Here is a 21,269-nt window from a genome sequence, read left to right on the forward strand (position 1 = left end):
AGCATCCTCCCTAACACAGCACACTCTTCTTGTGCAGAGTATAATCAAGCTAAAACAAACCACAAGCATTTAATTTATCCTAGCTAGCATGGCAAGGGCATCCTCCCTAACACAGCACACTCTGACTTATCCTGCCTGCACTGCATCAATTCAAGGAGAACCCTACCACACCGTGCCAAGGACCATCATGGTATACAACTTTCCCCAAGAGACGTGCCAAAATTGCACCAGTGTTACCTCAGCCATGTAAGGAAAAAAAAAACACCTCATGCTTCTAGAAAATACAGCTCAGGAACATGCAACTGAAAGGAGAAACTTGGCATTTGAAAAAATGATAATGTGCATTCCAGTTCCAGCCTGAAAAGCACAGAGATGGGAGGGGATTATACACCCCTGCCTAGGTCAGTCCGTAGCTCTGTTCACAGTTGGCGGAGAGAACTCAATACAGAGAAAGCTATCAGAAAAAACTGTTATTACTTAGTATTTATGTAGCACTTTCCATCTGGCAACTTTTAAGCAAGCAATACATTAAGTAATTTACCAAGAAAAACATACATTGCCTTCTGTGTGATCAGTAGCTTATACTTTCAGAGGAAAACAATTCTACTTTATTAAACTTTAAAGGCCTGAATGTACTAATACATTATTCACTGTTACATTTTAAATTGGCAGCAAGGTAATCAATCAGGTTATTAGCTTCAAAATGTATTTATCAGTGCATTTTACTAAGTTTCCATATTAAGAAAACCACAGAAAAACCTGGAGCTGTTAGCACCTTTTTATCATTGCTTAAGAACTAACAAGTTAGGGCACTATAATTGTTGTTAAAAAAAACACCCCAAACAAAACAACCTGAAATATATCCTACCTTCCAACTTTGCCACCTTGGATTATTCTCTTGCTAACAATGCCCAGTTAATGATTCTCCTTTATTTCAGTTCCTCTGTTGAGATCTTTCTGAAACAATTTCCAGTTACAACAGGGCTTCCTGTTTGTGGGTAGCAGCACATGTCAGCTTGGCACAGCTTTCCTTTTACACAAGAACAAGATGCTTCCTTGTGTTAATACAGAAAGCTATCAAAAAAACAACAGTGGCTGGATTTAAAAGCAGATTCCATAGAACTGGACATCAGTAGCATTTCTAGCCAGCAACATTATGCTGATTTGGAAATAAATCTTTTGAGACTATGATTTAAAAAAAATACAGTTCACAGAGCAATTCTTGTATTTCAGATATTTGGTCTATCTCTCTTCCATTGTCTGCAGGACAGGGTAGCACACTGATTGTTATTGCTGGGTAAACTCAGACATGAGCCTGCTCTTTATAAGACACAATACAAGCACAAGCAAATATGATGGTTGCATCCACTCAATTCAGTTCTGTTTTTTTTAATGCATAAAACGGGTACACAAATTGAGGTGACATTTAAACTCTTGGCAAATAGCCAATTTACCACATCAGTAACGTAAGTGTTAGTCACTTTTCACTTGGGACACTGTGGCAGTGCATCACCGGAAAAATCAGGGATTTATCTTGTCTCCTCCTCTCCTTTAGCAGTAGGGAGATGAATTTTCAGAGGCAGATAAACTTTCTTCTGAGGTACTGAATGAGCAAGGCTGAATATAAGAAAAAGGTGGATTGTTAATCCAAGTAAGCAACTCTTTAATATGACATCTTGCTTTTGTAACTTCTTTATTAATCTTAACTGTTAGAAGAAAAGACAAAGTTAAATTGTGTGAGAGCATCTTGCGATTATTATATGTGCTCCCACAAATACAACTGATACTTTAAATTAATTTTCCTTAACAGTTCCCTTAACAGTTTCATATTTTTTCTATGCTCCACTTGCAGCTGGTGTTCTCACATAACTTACACAGCCAGGAGTTAAGTAACTTCTTGAAAATCAAAAGTAGAATTATGAGGCTCAATACATCAGTAGTAAATACAGTAAACACTTGACAAAAATACAGAGACAACTGGGGTGTGCAACCAGTTCCTTTTCTTGCATCTCTAAAAGCTTCTGTCTAATTAGATTCATTTTTTGACAAACAAGAATGGGAATAGATCAGCGCTATTGTAACAGTCACGTGACAGAACCTAGATGGTTATATTTGTCAAGCATTTAATTAATTTCTAGTCTTGTACTGGCCTCTCATTTACAAAGTTCATGGGAGACTACATGACTTTCTCATGAGCAGGAATCATTGTGTTTACCCAAGTGTCAGGGTTAAGCTCCAGTGAAATTGCCATCTTTATAAATACTTCACAACATTTCAAAAATGGCATTCTGTCTGGGAGGAGAGGAAGATCATAGCCCATTTGTTCTCCCTCTTTTTTCCTAAAGGGAAGAGGGGAGAAGTCAAATTCTGTATTTTAGATAACAGAGACATAATTCCTAACAGATTGCAATGTCATGTACTGAAAACATGGTCAGGAAACAACAACTATAAGCCCCTACTTGTTCATATGACAAATATTTCACTGAAAAGTGGAGCAACATCAAAAAGCTAGAAAACAAATGGTCATTCTCAGCTCTGCCAGTGTTTTAGCTGGTATTCACACAGGTTTAGAGTAATCCATGAGATACATTTCAGATCTTATCCCAGGTGTCAATTAAGCAAGAAATCGGGCTCACGATAACCAAAGAGTTTAAAATCGCCTTCAAATCGTGCATAGAGGCGCCTTATGTCTCTCTTGCTAATTCCTGAAAAGTACCGCTCTACTTTTGTTCTGTTGTACACTGTTATGCCTGGTGGGATTGTGGGGTATGACACCAAGTGGTCTATGCCAGCCGCTTTCAGGATATACGGAGCATCGTCCTCCAGGGTTTCGTGGTGTCCGATCACACTGTATGTGATTTCACAGGGAGCACAAAGTTCCACATATGTTACCCAGTGAATGATGTGGTCACCAAACTGAACATCCAGCCACCGGTGATTAGGGTCCCCCAGGTAGCGCACAAAATCCTCAAACTGCAGCCCTTTGGTCTCTGTGCGATTCTTTCTGTATTTACGAATGATGCCGGGAGCAATTTCATGCCGGTACCAAGGTTCAAACCGAGGATTGTGCACAAACTTGTCTTTAAACGCAGAAATAAGTCTTTCAAATGGATCTCTAACAATAAAAAACTTGAAGTATAAATTCAGTCTAAACAGAGGAAGAAAAAAAATTAAAGAATTCAGGAAAGTGTTTAACATATACTTACGAAATGTACGTAAACACTGACAACAGACACAGCAATATGAGTCTTAGAGCACTTGCATCAATATTATAATCAGCAGGACTAAACACAATTTCTGTCTTCTTACTAGCAGTTTTTACATACAGGACAAAGAGGAAATAGTTTATCCCAGTTTTCACATTTTATTCAAACTGGAAGAGTTCAGCTTATCACAATCCATAAGAAACAGGAGACAAAAGACACTGAGAGCTCCAAGTTAAAGATATTTGTAATGTCATGTGATCAAGCTCAAAAAGCCAAATACATAAGGACATGGGGGAAAGTGCATTGGTGCAGCTAAATGTACATAGAATGCTGCATTTTTCACTGGCAGGCAGTTAGATAAGTTGCTGAATAAGTACAAAAAATTAAGAATGGTATTTTATTTTGAAGTTTTGTCATGCTTTCAATAATGGCTGAGAGCACCACAGAAACATGAGACCACAGTTTTCAACTGAATTTCATGTATTACTGTCATACTGTAATATATGTAATATTCTGTAGTCAGATTATCTGTAGGAAGAATAAATTGAAAACAAACTTTATTTCAATTAATAGCTAAGAAAAAGAGATTGAGAGCCCAGTCCACACTGAAATAAGGATGGATGGATTCGATGCGGATGGACTCTTCAGCCTCTACAGCACTGAATCAGATTTCAGATACTCCTGACTTACTCCTGGTCTGGCAGGGCTAGATAGAGGTCCTCAAACTAAATCAACAGATCCACATCATCCTGCTTTCCACACCTAAAAGCCTGGTAATTTCAGATCCCAACCACACCCATGTTACACACCTCCAGCACAGCTTCCATGCTGAGCAGAACGCAGCAACCCAAGCAATAATGGATTCAACTTCATATATCCTAACTAGGGCTCACCCCCAGGTGAACAGTTCCTTTCTGCAGGGCTGCTCACAGGGAAGAGAACAGACCCACGTTCTCAAGAACGCAGCAACAATATTTTCCTTCACACAATAACACAAACAAGTGACCTCAATTCTACAGGCACAGCTGTGATAAATGTCCTTGTGCCACAGCATGCAACAAAAAACCTTGCACTGAGCTCTACTGACATGTGACACATGTATAAAGGGTTGACTTTTCAGAATGGTGAAATGCATGCAAGCACATGCTTACAAGTGTCCACTGTCATCCTATGTCCTGTTCTCTCCATGTTGCCACCCCTTACAGGGATTATACATGGCATAGGCTCTAGTAGAGATGAGAGCAGGCACAGTTAAAAATCAGCCAAAGTGATGCAGAAGTTCTATTGCAGAGTATTTTTTGGCTCTGGAAATAACCAGAAGCACTTAAACAGGAAGACAACATGGCTCAGCTGAATGGAAAATATTCTGGAACTAAGAAGCACTAACAATTTAATCTAATCAGTTCAGTCCCAGTAAGTAAATCTACTGCAATGACAATCTTACCTGTAGGCACTAAGGTTTACCATATGAGACATCAGGATGGGCTGTACAATTAAACCTTCTATTCTGAAGGTCAACTATCTAACAGCTAGGTATGCACTGAATTACAGAAGCCTATATCCCAGAGAGATGGCTCACGTAACTACATCACAAATTACATTGGTGTTCTCCTTCAAAGCCAGTAGGAAGGCAGACATAGCAACATCTGTGAGGATAACAGAAGAGTGCCATAATACAAGTGGTGGAGCAGAAACCCTGCTGCCCTCAGTTTCAGATGCAGACTTCAGCTGTACCCTTGACTGCTCATGACACCACTGACCTCAAAGTCCTCCCACACTCACTGGCAGTGCCGCTTACCGTTTTTTAATTTCAGAGTCACTGAAAGAGGACAAGCGTGGAAGGCCATTCTTCTCATGATCATGTACAATGTTTTCTGGGATCTCTTCTATGGAAGAAAATGCTCCTAGACAAATCAAAATGAGAGAGCAAGTGATTAATTCAAGGGACAAAAAACCAGTGAGTATAAGCAAGCATGTGTGCCTTTGGCTGACAGTTTTATGTCTTTCTCTGTTCTTTATTTTTACCATTTAAAGTTACTATGTTTAAAACTGCTAAATTATGAGCGATTCTGACTGAGAAGCTGAAAACTGATAAAATTCTTTAGGGTATATGATATCAAGGTCCGAGACCAAATGGTCCCAAAATTCTCAGAAAAGCATATTATGCAAATTTCATCAGCAATTATGTCTAAGCCTGTAACTCCTCACAAGTCAGTGTCCCCATTCTCTTCCCCTCTGCCTGCACATACAAATAGAGGAAGACTTTCAGGATTATCTCAGAAGAACGAACCAGCTTTTTGGCTGAGTTTCAACCACCAACAAAAATAAATGCTATGAGCTGCTTTTGGAACTGCTTCAATGCAAAAGTACTTTGCTTTCAGGGTCCATAAAGTTTTTTTAACAAGTATGCTGTGCTGAAACAAAAATTCCAATCAGAGAATACTCCACAGATTAAAAGGCACTAAAATTAACAATGTAAGTCTCCAGATATTTGTTTCTGCAAGCACATGAGCTGAGAAGAAAAATAACGTCACTTAACTCTGCTGCATTCATTTTAGTATCCTGATCCTGGAAGGTTTTATGATCTTGAGAAATATCTTATGTGGTCCCTTGGGCTTTAGGCGTAAGTGTTCACACAACAGCATTGTTTCAGAATATCAACCTGCAACAAGCACAGGGTGCTACAAAACAAGCCTGTTAAGTGAAAGCCTCTACAGCCTTCTTGTTTTCAGAACTGAAATGAATAATACACACCACTCAGCTGCTCAGTTTTCCAAATTTCTTTTTTTCCTGGAGGTGGGCAGGGTTGAGGGATGGGGACTGGGGTTGTATTCTATCAGTTTCAGGTTTTCAATTGTATTTTTTGGTACCATAGGTGAATTGCAACAGATGTCAGATCAGACAGCCTCAGAAATTGATACCTTGCATTCATTCACAGAACATATTCAGTACAAGCAGCAGCAGAGTTAGCTCCCCCACAGTGCCACAGCTGCATTCCCTGAACCTCCAAATACTACTTAGATATTTGGATATAAATTATTCCCCCTGCCTTCTGAGACTACCCAAAGAGGAGAAAGTTAGGTCAACCACAGCAGAAGTCTTCATCAGCAAATACCAGTGCACTGGCAGCTTATAGCAAAAGAGACCAGTGTTTATGTGGAAGCAATTTTCTATCATTATCCAACATGACAGAACTAGGAAACTCAAAGTGAAAAGTTCCTTGCTGTTAAGATGTGAGTGGTCGTCCACTTAGCACAGCCAATACATCCCTGCCCATCCTGAGGCATTCTTTGCATGTTATCTCTCAAATGCTGGTAAGAGCAGGTACTTCCAATGCCCTCATATAGTTCCATATTTAGTACTTTGAGTGTGGCTTTTACAGCTATTAGAAACATGCACACACATAGGTATGGGCGTATCTCTGCTAGATTTTTAGCTCGCATCCATGGAGCAAGGATGAAATTAACATTAAAGTTTTTAATGTTAGCACTGCTTGCTAGAAAAGTTTTGCTGAGGGATACAGCTCATTTGCTAATTTTTCAAATACACTAGTCCCTTGATTCCTTCTTTTGTAATCTTTTGTAACATATCTTTGGTGACCAAACTATTGCACCTCAGAATCTTCATATCTTTTACAATGGTTCACTGATAGAACACGCACAAGACTTCAGCAATATAGACGAACAGCAGCTGCCAAGTTTTAACTGTTTTTCTTCATGGTTAAAATCCCTAGTTAAAAGTCACTGGCCTTTAGCCAGAAATTTCATACTATTGTTACTTAGGAATTATAATACCTTGTCATATACTTTCAAATTCTATAAATTAGCGCACCCCATCGACAATAAGAAATCGACCTATCACATGCAGATGGGTACTCTGTCATGACTCAAATAATTTTTGAGCCAACTAACAACAATACTTATTTTTACAGAAAGGGGAGGTTTCGAAAGGACTAGAAACAACTGTGATAAATGAAAAGCTGAAATTAAATATCAGTGTACAGAAACGCAGAAAGAATCCATTTTAGTTGCCCCAGTTAGAGCAATTTCATCTCCTCCTCAAAGAAACCCACACACCCACAGAAAAGTAGATACCATTTAAAACGATCAAGACTTTTTTCCACTGAGTGTTGCCCACTTTTGGCGTCTGACAAAACAGGATCTTGTGCTTGTCACACACAAATATTCGGTCCAAGACGAATTTGGAAACTGCGGTATGAGAGAGATCTCTCAATGCAGTGTCTTTGCAGACATTCCTGAGAAGCTCAAGTCTTTCCATATGAACAAGTGGTTGGTGGATTAGATTTCCTGAAAAAGCTTTTCCAGTTGGCTTTATGAAATGCAGAGAAGAAAGAAAAAACAAACGTTAAAGATTTTAGTTCTCAGATCAAATTCTAATGTATAAAAATCCCCAAACTATGCACCCTAACAACTCCCAGATTCATGATTAAAGCATTGCTATGTATTAACTGAAGGAACAGTCCACAGTTTGCTTCCTGTGCTGCTGCTGTACACCGGTTCAACTCCCATTACAGTAATTTCACGATTACAAGCCGCACCGTTTTTACTAAAATTTTGCTCCCACCCCAGAAATGCAGCTTACACTCAGGAGCGGCTAATATGTGAATAATTTTCTGACATTTCCAACCCTGGAAATGCAAACCGAGGCGCCGATTTGAGCAACCTGCCAGTAAAACCCGGGACTGGGTGATTGTTACAAATTGGTCAGTCTGTTTCGCGGCGGGTGGAGCCGGGCTCCATGCAGGCAGCACGGGGCGGGGGGGGGGGAGAAGGCGGGGGAGCTCCCTCCTTCAGGCAGCGCAGCCGGGAGAGACAGGGGGCTCCCTCCTGCTGGCCCCGTGGCTCGGGGGGAGGCAGGGGGCTCCCGCCCCACCTGCCGCCGCCGCGGGTGCCAGCAGGCTCCATCCCCGCCTCCCACCACCGCCGCAGGTGCTGGCAGGCTCTGTGCCCCCCTGCCACCACAGCGCAGCGCCGGGCCGGGGCAAGCGAGCCCAGCAGCGGCAGCGGCCGGCCCCAAGCAGCCCCACCGAGCAGCAGTGCCAAGTTGGGCCACCTGGCCCCGTCAGCAGCCCTGAGCCCTCACGGCCCGAGCCGAGCCAGTAAACCCCACCATCCCGCGATTCTGTTACTATTTGGCAACTTTGTTGCACGCGGGTCCTCCCTGCGAACGACAGAGCGGCTTATAATAGGGTGCGGCTTGTGTATGGACAAAGAACGAAAAGTTTCCCAACACCCGGAGATGCGGCTTATAGTCAGTGCGGTTTGTATTCGTGAAATTACTGTACATGGTAGTATACAGCACTAAGAGCTTTTCCATACAACAATTTAAGTCTGCTGCACAGCAGCAGGGTCTTATCTGTGTGGATAAAACATGCCTTGATCGAATACTGCAACTCCCACAAAGTTTCAACAACCTGTAAGAAAGCTTCTGAGAGGTTAGTAGAAGAATTTCAATATAACCCTTTAAGCTCTGAGAAGATGGGGCTGACCCATGGTGTGATTCTTGGGGATGTCCTGTGCAGGCTAAGAGTTGGACTCGATGATCCTTGTGAGTCCCTTCCAACTCAAAATATTTTGTAACCCATCTAGCTGGGAAAAAATTTAGGATAAAAGTTCAGTGTTGTTCTCTAGCACCTGTAGGCATTCAGTGCTTCCATTTATCCAAGCTGAAATAAAATCAGGTGAATACAAATGTGAACAATGAGCATCAGTGTGACAAATAAAAGAAGTAGCAGGATACCTCTCCCCAAAAATGGATGAATTGTTTCACACTTCTCATTTTTCTGAGACTAAGACAGGAACCACAACCACCTCTTGCCTCACAACTAGTGGAGTGAGAGAAAAAAGGAGCTTCTCCTCTTAAGAGGTAATGGATAAGTTTAAATTTCTACAGACAAATTTTCACCTTTCCACTTACTTAAATGGAAATCCCCAATATCAATACAGACTAGATGAAGAACTGATTGAGATCAACCCTGCCAGGGACTTGGGGATACTGATGAGTGAAAAACTGGATATGTGCTGGCAGCGTGAACTCACAGCCCACTAAGCCAACTGCACCCTGGGCTGCATAAAAAAGCACCATGGTCAGCAAGTCAAGAGAGGTAATTCTACCCCTGTACTCTGCTCTACTGCCACCTGGAGTGCTACAGGCAGCCCTAGCACAGGAAAGACATGGACCTGTTAAGGGAAGGTCCCAAGGAGGCCATGGTCAGGAAGATTGCCAGGGATAGAGCACCTCTCTTACAAGGACAGGCTAAGAGAGCTGTGGCTGCTCAGCCCAGAAAAGAAAAGGCTCCAGGAAAACCTCACTGCAGCCTTTCAGTGCTCACAAGGGGTTTGTAAGAAAAACAGACTTTTTACCAGGGCCTGTAGTGACAAGACAGGGGTAATGGTTTTCAAGTGGAAAAAAAATTAGGTTTAGACATTAGGAAGGAATTGTTGCCTATGAGGGTGGTCAGGCACTGGAACATGTTACCCAGAGAAGCAGGCTGGATGGCCCACCCCAGAAATGTTCAAGGCCAGGTTGGATGCGGCTCTGAGCAACCTGGGCTAATGAAAGGTGTCCCTGTTCATGGCAGAGGGCTTGGAACCAGATGATCTTCAATGAGCCCTTCCAGCTCCAACCATTCTGTGATTCTATGACTTTAGGTACAGTGTCCAAGCTACACATGAAAAAAAGAATTATTTTACTTTTTGTCCTAACCTTCCATAAGGAAAAAAAATCTACTTTTTCTGTTTGTTACTCTTCTCCAACACCCCCTGCTCAGAATGTAATCTCAACAGTCTGTCAGATTATTTTATCTGTCCAAACAATTCTTTCTGCATGCAACTAAAATTAATGTTGTTATTCTACATTTCATGCTGTCAGGAAGTCAAGAGGGAATTGCTTTAGATCCAGAAATCTTATTATCCTCTTCCATACTAATAAAGAAAGCTATTAAAACTCACTACACATCCGCCAGCCTTCCACTGAACAAAGTGTTTTTCCCAAGTATTTTGAAGGTAACTTAAATTTCACAGTTTTGAAAAATGAAAACAAAAAGAGTCACATTTATACAGCTAACTTACCTTCCATGATGCATCACAAAAATACTTTAAACATAAGACAACTTATGTACTAATGCAAAAAAAAAAAAAGCCCACTCTAAAACTAGTCTCAAATTTACATTTGTATAAAGGATTTTCAGAGTTTCATTGTGAATTTGCTGAAAGCACAGAACTATGCATCTAAAAGATCAACTGGTATTGACTACTATTGTGTTCATGTTCTACTTTGGAAAAATGCTGAAATGTGAAACACAAAGAGCACAAAACATGAAAAAAAAATTGACACTGATAAAAAGAAACAGAGCGACTGGCAGAAATCAAAGAGAATAGAGAAGACACAGGCTTGCCCTCAACAACCACAAACCTGATCACTATGGAAAGACAGAACACAAATAATCCAAAACTGGGCCATTATATTAAAAAGGCTAACAAAAACAACTGTCCTGACTTGATAAAGGAGTACTGTAACAATTTTCTTCTAGAAATGGAAACACATTAAGTTGAATCATTCAGATGAAACAAGACAGCAGGTTACTGTAACAAACCAGTTTTGTGAACTTAAAATTACAGTAATTTCACGAATACAAGCCGCACGGACTATAGGCCGCATCTCTGGGTGTTGGTAAACATTTCGTTCTTTGTCCATAAATAAGCCGCACCTGAGTATAAGCTGCTCTGTCGTTCGTGCAACAAAGTTGCCAATTAGTAACAGAACCGCAGCATGGCGGGGGTTTTACTGGCTCGGCTTGGGCTGTGCAGGCTCGGCCCGCTCAGGGCTGCCGACGGGGCCAGGTGGCCCAGCCCGGCGCTGCTGCTGGGCGGGGCTGCTTGGGGCCGGCCGCCGCTGCCACTGGGTTCGCTTGCCCCGGCCCGGTGCTGCCCCGCGGTGGCAGGCAGGGATGAAGCCCCCCCACTCCCGTGGCGGCGGGCGGGGACAGAGCCTGCCTGCTCCTGCCACGGCAGGCGGGGACAGGAGCCCCCCGCTTACCCCATGGGCCGCGGGGATGGCGGCACGGGGCCCCCGCCTCCTCCCCAAGCCGCGGGGATGGTGGCACGGGGTCCCCCCATCTCTCCCCAGGGCTGCGGCAGAGGAGGGAAGGAGAGAGCTCTCCCTCCTCTCTCCCCGCCCCTCGTGCTGCCTGCAGGGAGCCAGGCTCCACCCACGGCGCAACAGAGTAACAATTTGTAACAATCGCGAAATGCCGGCTTTTAGTGGCAGGTGCTCGGCTCGGCACCCTGGCTGGTACTTCTGGGGTTGTAAATGTCAGAAAATTATTCACATATTAGCCGCTCCTGAGTATAAGCCACATTTCCGGTGTGGGAGCAAAATTTTAGTCAAAATGGTGTGGCTTGTGTTCGTGAAATTACTGTAATTCTGTCAGTTCTATCTAAATAGAACAGTCTGAATAAATAATTCCTGTCTAGTAATTCATCTTAACAACAGGAAGCCCTTCCTTATTCCTTATCTCTTATTTTCTTCTACTCTTTAATACACATAATCCTTATCTCAACAGTATGAACCTGGAATTCTTCAGGCCAATGCTTTTCCTCCGGCACATGTACCTCCTCCACTTTTGTCACAGCTGTCAGTATCAATGGCTCTTGCTTGGCACCATAGCCTAAAGAAGGGAGAGAGACAACAGCATTACAGAAGGTGAGGGGAAAGCAACTATTTCTGCTTTACAACTAAAACGCATGAACTTTACTTTCTGTATAAAGCTTACAAAACACTAAGATTTGTTTCTACATGGAAAGGTACTAGACAACACAGATACAGACTATGAATATTTTAAAGGACGTACTCTGTGGGAATTTTGATGCAACTTCATTTGAGTTTTAACAAAGAAATATACCCATTATATTTTACTTGGTTTTTTGATTGTTTTCTTTGCTTTTTTCTAGAAAGTGAGCAGAGACACATCAAGTCTGAATCCAAATACTGCACTTGATAGACAATATATATAACTATATGGACATGTGCACAGGAAATTTTTGTTTTTCAATGAACTTGCCAAAGCATATCCAAATAAAAACTTAAATAAGGTTCCTCTTTCCCCTTATACCAGCAGAAATGTTTCTTCTTTTGTAGACTATTAAACATACAGAAGAAAAGTGTCGTTATGGGCACCCTTTTATTTCTGTGGTGCTTTAAGTAAGCACCTATAATCAACAATAAATAAAATTCCTCTTCCTTTATTACTGGACCAATGGCCTTCCTTAGAGATTCTCACAACAACAAGAAACTCAGCTGATACTCTTGTTCTTTTTTAGCGATTTTAAGGCAGCTAATGGTTTGAGACCAAATTAAAGTATGTAAGGAAGAACCCTTTTCATCTTTTGCATTTAGTACGGTACAGAAAAACCAAAAAATAACGCAAGGTTATAGCTTTAGTCTACAAAATGCAGAAAGATCAAAAGTAACTCTAAGCAGCTTTCCCTAACTACAAAGCAAAAAGAACATGATTTCTCCCTGAAAATCTCTTTCCATCTATACTGCATTACTTTTCCTTTCATACAGATTCTTCCATGAATGTTTTCTCATCTGCATCCACAGGGGCTTACTGTTTCATGGTTGAGAAAACATGTGCATTGCCTATGTCCTTTTCATCAGGGAGTACTCTACTCTGCCTACACTGGATTTTAACAGAGGCCATGCATGGAAAAGCAAGTTAAAACTTAAAGCAATGTAAGCATTCAAGCATTCAGAAACTGTAATTATTGTTGTGCACAGACTTACCTCGTGGAGTTCTTCTGTAAAATACAAGCAATCTGATTCAGTGAAAGAGCAGCTGAACTATTTTTCACTATCATTGCATAAAAGCATGCCTGTAGATGCTACTAGGAATGATGGATAGAAAATTGCTCCTTAAGAAGTTCCTATTGCTCATGCACCCAAGACATCAGTAAAAAGCTCAAACAGAAGAACATTGATTCACTGAGCATCTGCTGGTTTTATTCTATTGCTAAGAAGACACATCCAAATAAGAAAAATTTCTGACAAGTCATATTTTATTAAGTCTAAAGGAGCTTCTCCAGGATATGCCATCCTGTTTGGACTTCCTCCAAAATTCTGTTGGTATAATCAAAGTAATTCCATTCATTAGTTTTATTAAAAACACTTCAACACATATATACACTTAACCAGTCATGCCCTTGCAGGACAAGCTTAAGAATTTATATGTCATCTGCTCAGAGAACTATTCAAAAGGAGTGGAAGATTCAGCATAGAGGAAAAAAAAATAAAAACCAAGATAATAAAAAGCAAGTAAATGCAGAGGCTATGCTCTAGTAATTATTTTTTTAAAAACTAGTTTTAATTTTCCTGACAAATTCTGATTAAAAGAACCACCCAAAGAATACCTGAGCTAGGAAACAAGAGTTGGCATAGAGGGAAATACTGGAAGACATAACTACCTAACATAAGATTAGCTGATTTGCAGATGTATCAGAACAGAACAGCTAGGTCCAAGGAAAGCTAGGTTAGTCTTACAGGTCTCCTCTGTAAGACCTGCTGAATAAATCTTCACATAGATGCATACTATTTATAAAGATACACCTAATGTATTTACCCATTATCAAGTTATTGAGAAATATGGCACAAGTGCCAATGCTTCGAAAGTTATGTATTTTTTGCATGTCTTAGAAAGATGCAGAAACACAGATCTCTTAAGACTCAAAGTCATATCGTCACCTTCACCCAAAACTCTCAGTAGGATGGCTTTGTAAGAGCAGCTCCCCAGCAGACACAAAACTAACATGCTATGTGGTGTCATCAACTGGCTTAAATTCCTCATCATCTTAATATCTCAGCTACTTAAGCTAAGCAAAGCCTATAAGCTGTTTACAAGTCAAACAGCAGGGGATAAAACTGAATGAATGCAAGAAGCAGGCCAGAGGTGGCTAGGCAAAGTGCATTGCAACTGAAATAAAACTTTCCACAAGTTTTACATAATGCCTCAGCCACAAGACAAGCAGTGACAAAAAGACAGAAACTAGTATCATGTGAAATGAACTCCTCATATCTTCTGAGTCTCTTCTGACTTTGAACAGGTAACAATGCTTTCTTGGTTTTGTACATAATTTCTACTTCAGGTAGATCACAATACTGAAACTAAATGTATTTGAAAAAGCAGACCTACCAAGACAGTACTGCCAAGCGTGATCCTTTCTGTTCTTAACCACCAAAACAAAATCTCCTGTGATGCAGATTTGTATTCTTCTACCATGAAAAGGAGCTGAATATCAGCACTGTCACTTCCAGAAACTTAGTTGTTCTGTTCTCAGTCCTACTTCAGAAGTGATAACACACCAAGAACTGTTTTTCATACAAAAGAGCATTTTTGTGAAGCACTATTCAATTTTCTGTTTCACATCAAACATTAAAGCTAAACTTACCATCTGGGTCTTTAAAAGTCAATGTGATAAACTTGCTAGCAACCATGAACATGAATATCACCCAAAAGCATGCAGCTAGCAGCAGCCACTGGTGGTGCATGTTGTCAGATGTGAGCCATATAAAGCTGGCACTTCCTGTTTGAAAGAGAAAAGATTGACACAATAATTATTTTTGTTACAGTTCAGAAAAATACTTTCCATAACCAAAAAGAAAAAACTTTAATATGTATGTGTGTCATAAAACAGAGCAGTAGATTTCACTTTTTACTTTTTGTCCATTCAGCTGTATTTTTAACTAACCTTAAGGCTGAGGCAATGTAACCACTTGCTGCTATCAAAGGGAGGCTTCACTGCTTCACCCTTCACCCCTGTGAACACATTTCCCCCTCCTGCTTGTGCTGGGAATAGCACTGTTGGTCTGAATAACCCCAACTTTTTTGAAGGAGAGTTTATTTTTTTATTCAGCTTAGCAAGACAGCCCATTGTAGGAAAGGAAGGGAGAACGAAGAAGTAGAGAATGCTCTCAGCAGTAAATGTAACATTAACACTACTTGGTTATCCCATGTCAGTTTATGACATATAACATGGACTCTTCCCCGTCCAGCTACAGAAATTCCAGGCTGGAAGCTATCAAGCTGGAACACTAATCCTAAGCTGGCCAAATATGTTTCAGTTTCCTTGCAGCAGTGCCTACTACCTGTAGCTATATCCTTGCAGGTAAGACTCAAAGACAGAACTTCCTCAGGAGCGCAGGAAGGGTTACCCAAACAATTGAGACTGCAGTTTTAATAAGCAACGAAATCACGCACAGGAATTTACTGAATACACACAGTTCTACCCTGATTTTGAAACTATCTTAATAAATTCTTTTCTATGACTGTAAGATTAGATATAAGGAAACCAATGATAAAAAAAAGATTGAAGTTCCCCACCACTAAAAGAAATGGAAAATTTTAAGCTGTATCTTTAGCTGAATTTCCAGCTTCTGATGGGCAATACACACGGGGGTACACACAGGCATCTGTGAAAGCTCCACTGCAAATACAAAAAAAAGCCCACATCCAAACCCTACAAAAATACAGCATTATTGTCTCTACTGTTGCTGGAGAGATAAGACACCTGAAGGGCTGCACTCAGGTGCTGAAAAGAGTGAATGCTTCCTTTTGAGGACACAACCAACACAACATCTGAACATTTAACCAAAGAGGATCTAATACAAAAATCTCAAACCACGACATCCTTACAACAATCCTATAACTACCAATAGGATCAAACTCAGTCCTAAAGTAGCCATATGCAACTTCAATGAGAGCCACATCTGCATGGTTTGCAATCACAATTTCTATACAGCCATTTAAGTGAACTGCCAAGGAATACAACAGATGCCCTCATTCCTAGTTATGATGCAAAAAAAATGTTAGTTAATACTTCTGAGGAAGTATTTATTAAGTTTTACAGTCATATACCAGTATTCCAGTTTTTTCATTGCCATGAAGCTTCAAGAACAGAAGTAAGCCTGTTTTTAATGTTGTTTCAGCCTGTCCACCTGCAACATCACTAGTACTACAGGTGCCAATTGCTTTTCCAACTAGCTTTTGCCTTCCAGTGATGCAAATGTTTCCAGAAAGAATTCTCTCCACAGTTGACAGCACTGAACCATCTTCAGGATATGCTGAAAGCCTGTGCAAGCAGTCAAGCAGTTCAAAACACACTTGGGACCCAAATGATGTATGCAAAATTGGTAAGAGGAGGAAAAGAACTGAGTATCTCCAGTTAAAGGGGAAAAAAATAGCTAGTGGCAGTGTTCAGGCCTACTTTAATCTTCTCAGCACTTTTCAGCTTGGCTTCTGAAAGTTCATTTCTTTCCCCCTCTTCTTTCATGAGTCCATTTTAAGGAACTTTTAAAAACACCACAACTATACTAAGGTATCGACTATCTTTTGGACTATTACAGGTTCTGTGACCTCCATTAAGACAATGTTTGCCATCTCCTGGTTTTTGCTGCAATTCCCTGGCTGACAGCTGATCACACAACACCCAAAACATGTTTATTCTTCATGATCTGGAAAACTGTTGACCAGGAAAGGCAAGTATCATAGGAATTCCATCAGACTGGCCTCTTTTTAGCTAAGTAGTTCACTGCACTAGTACAAACCTGCCCTAAGATTCATTCTGAAAACCACCAAATCTCAAAGGTCCTCATTTTTCAGTCTACCACCATCTTCCATTTAAGCACTGAGATTTGTTCCCTTTACTCTCAGATATTGTATTCTTTTCCAGCTCCCACAGAAGACAAAAATTCTGATCAGATTCAAGGCATAGAACTGTAGCAATGACAGTTTTTAGGCAGCTCTGCTAAAACCATGAGAACCATTCAACATTCAAAACACTGAATGCAGCAGACTGACAGAAGCTTGCAGAGAACACTCTGCAGGAGGAAAAATCTCTAAGCATCAGCTACGGGCTTTTCGAGGTATAATGAAAAGTCTGGGCCAAACCTCTCTGCCCAACTCAGTATATTTGTTCTACATCCCTGTTAGGCTGCCCACATCTGTAACAGTGATGGATGCACACCATTCAGTAAGGACTATTGATCTATATCCCCTTATGTAATTTATGTATTGGATTTCTAAGAAATTGTGTTAAATCACATGGGAAATGCAGTTCCTATGTGCTCTGACCTGAAATGCACTTAGTGTAGAGAGGACCCTGCTGCCAGGTCCTGTGTTGTAGGGACAGCAGAGCATTTCAGCCAGTCACCTACAAGTAGTACAATTACCACATTAGAGAGGGGTCATAATTGCAGGCACATCCATAAGAACCACCACTTTTACCCCTCAAGACATGAAAGCTGAGAAGAAAACATTAAATAGTTTTGTCTACTCTTTTTTTTTTTAACGTGCACAGGAAATCTACAACCATACTCATGAATGTAAGAGTCTTTTCAGAGGTTCTGTCATAATGTAATTATGATGTTACTACACCATTACTCACTTCTAGCATCCTAAAGTACATCTGGTATCAGCAGCTCATCACTGAGCTCAAGAAGCAGAACTATTCAATCACTTAAATGCAGTGACCTATACAATACTTTTTTTTAATGATGTGTTGATGTTGTTTCTCTGTTTCTACCTTAATATTTTTATTGTTTTCACATGGGGCAACTGCATTTCCTATTTTATCTCTAACCTTACTGTATTTCTGTTGCCTCTCTTGCATTTTCCAGTAAATACATGGACTAGCTTCTAGTTTTTCTCTTTAGAAGGCTCCTTCAGCTTCCAAAACAATCTTCTATTTCTGGTTGTCTAAAACACAATTTTTTCTTTACAAGCAGACAAAAGCAAGAAATATGTGAAGGTTTAGTCCACTTTCTCACACCGAAATACACAGCTTTCTGGTTACTTTCTCCCTCTTATTGCAATCCTACACTTTTCAGGAGCACAATATCTCAAAATTCCTGTCCCCACCCATTCCTCTGTTCTCTCACAGGGCTATCACAAACTGTCCCATAACCCTCAGATTTGCCAGATGAAAGGTTTTGCATGAGGAAAATAGGATGACCAACACACACACCCCAACACACAACACAAACATGAACCAAAGATCAAGAGAGAGTTGCAGGCTTGACCCGTGACCCACAAGTAACCTGCTACCTCAAATAAACACTCATTCTTCGTAGAAGACTGCCATCTTCAAGAATGGTGGGACAAAGTGTGAAATATGTAAGCAACATTAAGACTCAATGCCCAGTCTCTGCTCTGCAGCTTAATGCTGCTTGCCCAAGGGTTCCTTGGCAGGACAGTCCCTGCAGCATCAATGGCAGTCTCGCCAGGAGGCTCAAACTCCCAACTGCTTGTCCATCAGCACATGATGACTGGTGTCACTAGAAATGAACTGGTAAGACCAAGCAACAGCCAAGTGGGACAACCTAATCCATTCTCATCAATGCCTCCTTTGTGTTATCTTACAGGCAAGAAAATCTGGCCAATTTGTTATACTTTAAAAAATTTCAGACTGACATGTACCACAGAAGCTCCTTTGGCAAGGTGTGTGGGGCTAAACATTGTAACATACATCGGAACAGGCTGGTTCTTTCTTAGGGCTCTCCGCCCCGCGACGGTACTAACAGGCCTGAGTGTCTGCTCTTCCAGCTCCTGCTGGGGCCCGGAGCGCTCCCTGCGCACACAGGTCACCTGTCAGCGGGATGTGAACCAAGGGACAGGGCATCACCGCCGGTACCAGCCGGGGCATCACCGCCGGTACCAGCCGCGGGACCCGCCGGGCCATCACCGCCGGTACCAGCCGCGGGACCCGCCGGGCCATCACCGCCGGTACCAGCCGAGGGACCCGCCGGGCCATCACCGCCGGTACCTGCCGAGGGACCCGCCGGGCCATCACCGCCGGTACCAGCCGCGGGACCCGCCGGGCCATCACCGCCGGTACCAGCCGAGGGACCCGCCGGGCCATCACCGCCGGTACCAGCCGAGGGACCCGCCGGGCCATCACCGCCGGTACCAGCCGAGGGACCCGCCGGGCCATCACCGCCGGTACCAGCCGCGGGACCCGCCGGGCCATCACCGCCGGTACCAGCCGCGGGACCCGCCGGGCCATCACCGCCGGTACCAGCCGCGGGACCCGCCGGGCCATCACCGCCGGTACCAGCCGAGGGACCCGCCGGGCCATCACCGCCGGTACCAGCCGCGGGACCCGCCGGGCCATCACCGCCGGTACCAGCCGCGGGACCCGCCGGGCCATCACCGCCGGTACCAGCCGCGGGACCCGGGGCAGGCCCGGCGCGCGCCCGTCCCGCGGCCCCAGCTGCGGCCACCCTGCCTCGCCTCCCGCACGTCCTGCCCTGACAGACACCAGCTCCCACTCCAGCGGGCACCCCATGCTCTTCACAGCTGGGAACGGCAGCGGCTCCTCTCTCCCCTGCGTCCAGGCTTCACGGGTGCCCCACTCATTCCGTAAGACCAGAGCGGTCCCCGCCAAGATGAGGGGACAGGGCCGTGCTCTGACCGGCAGGGGACGAGCCGAGGCAATGCCCAGCCCCAGTCCCAGCCCGGCTCGGGACGCAAGGACCTGGATGAATAGACAAACTTTTCCCGTTCTGGGGAGGAGGACGAAGCTGGGTGGGCTTCCCCGGACAACACATGCCCGCAGCGCCCGCTGGCTTCCCCGCCCGCCCCGGGGTGTCGGAGGAGCCTCCTCCTGGGGCTGGCGGCCGCCAGGCCTCCCCCCGTGGCCCTGCCCGGCCCCTCCTCGGCTTACCGGCCCTCCAGCGCCGCTGCCCGCAGCCGCGGGGTCCCGCCTCACTCGGCGGCACGGCCGGCCCGCTCGGGCGGCCCCGGCTGCCGGCGCATCCCTCCCGCCCGGCTGCGGGCGGCGGCGGCGCCTCCCCGGCCCCGCTCAGCCCCTGCCGCCGCCGCCCGGCCCTGCCGCCTCCATTTCCTCCCGGGGCCGCGGGCAGGCCCCAGCCCCGCCGCCGGGAAGGGCAGGAAGGTGAAGGCCGCCGCGGGGACGGCCCGGTTCGGCTGCCAGAAGACGCAGCGCCGCGCCCGGCCGCCCGAAGGCGGGAGGGAGAGAGGCAGGGATCGAGGGCGGGCTGCGCAGCTCTGCCCTCCCCTCCTCTCCTTGTCCCGCCCCGCCTCTTCCCTCCTTCCCTTCGAGCGTGGCGGTCCAGCTGAGCTCGCTCGTGTCCGCTTGTATACCTGTGTTTGGGTTGTTACGTTTGGGTTTTTTAAACTGTTAAAGTATCTTTCGTAGGTCACTAATGCTCGTGTTTTAAAAAATAATATGTATCTAGAAATCGCAGAATCATTTATATTGGAAAAGACCTCTAGGATCTCTGAGTCCAACCATTCCCCCAGCGCTCCCAAGGCCACCGCTACACCGTGTCCCCGAGGGTCACATCCATGTGGTTTTTGAACGCTTCAGGAAGGTGATTCCACTGTTCCTCTGGGCAGCCTATGCCAATGTTTGACAACCTTTCCATGAAGAAATTTTCCCAAAAACCTGGCGTAGATCTCCTTTGGTGCAACTTGAGGCCGTTTCGTCCGGTCCCATCACTTTCTACTTGGGACATTAAATCGGTCCTCACCTGGCTACATGCTCCTGTTAGGGGGTTGAAGAGATCAGTAGGGTCCCTTTCCATGTGACTTTTCCTCCCTCGTGTTTCTTCAAACACCTCTTACTATTTCTTTCATTTTCTGAAGTCCGCCATCCGGCAGGAAAGTTGCCCTTGGTCAGGCAGGAATGAAACAATTCACCTAAAAGCAGCTGGCAGAGCCAGGCATTCCCCAACCTCTCACCCTGACATGGCAGACACAGGGTGGGTGTAGGCTCCAGGAGAAGAAAGCTGCCCTAAAGCTGTGAAGAAAGCTGTAGTGTGATGGGAGGTGCTGTCTCGATGCTGCTGTAGCCCAGCCCAGGCTCCTTTTCCCCCAAAGGCACCACGTAGTGCACAGTCACTGTACACAGCTGTGCGCTCAGTGCTCTGCTCACTGAACAAGCAAAATGCTCACCTACCCACAAACCTCTTCTGATACCCTCGAACCTCATCAAAACCAGGTGCGGGTGACGTTTCTGTTTTTAAGAT

The 21,269-nt window shown here is 43.8% G+C and overlaps 1 protein-coding gene across 3 annotated transcripts; it reads right to left on the reverse strand.

Moving 5' to 3' along the window:
- Positions 1-1,373: 1,373 nt before the first annotated feature.
- On the reverse strand, positions 1,374-20,017 carry CHST10 (carbohydrate sulfotransferase 10). Of its 3 annotated transcripts, none has more exons than XM_033052721.2 (6): positions 19,943-20,017; positions 14,672-14,806; positions 11,798-11,895; positions 7,301-7,535; positions 5,005-5,110; positions 1,374-3,148 (listed from the first exon to the last, which is right to left on the reverse strand). In XM_033052721.2, exons 2-6 carry the CDS (start codon positions 14,769-14,771, stop codon positions 2,611-2,613), a joined length of 1,077 nt encoding a protein of 358 aa, XP_032908612.1. In that variant the 5' UTR covers positions 14,772-14,806; positions 19,943-20,017; the 3' UTR covers positions 1,374-2,610. The 3 variants fall into 3 exon arrangements, with proteins under 3 accessions (XP_032908612.1, XP_032908611.2, XP_042634995.1); XM_033052720.2 differs by lacking the exon at positions 19,943-20,017 and adding an exon at positions 17,866-17,905 and having other exon boundaries at positions 11,840-11,895; XM_042779061.1 differs by lacking the exon at positions 19,943-20,017 and adding an exon at positions 17,866-17,905.
- Positions 20,018-21,269: the final 1,252 nt, after the last annotated feature.

This window comes from Catharus ustulatus, chromosome 2, assembly GCF_009819885.2.
Source record: "Catharus ustulatus isolate bCatUst1 chromosome 2, bCatUst1.pri.v2, whole genome shotgun sequence".
Taxonomy (NCBI): domain Eukaryota; kingdom Metazoa; phylum Chordata; class Aves; order Passeriformes; family Turdidae; genus Catharus; species Catharus ustulatus.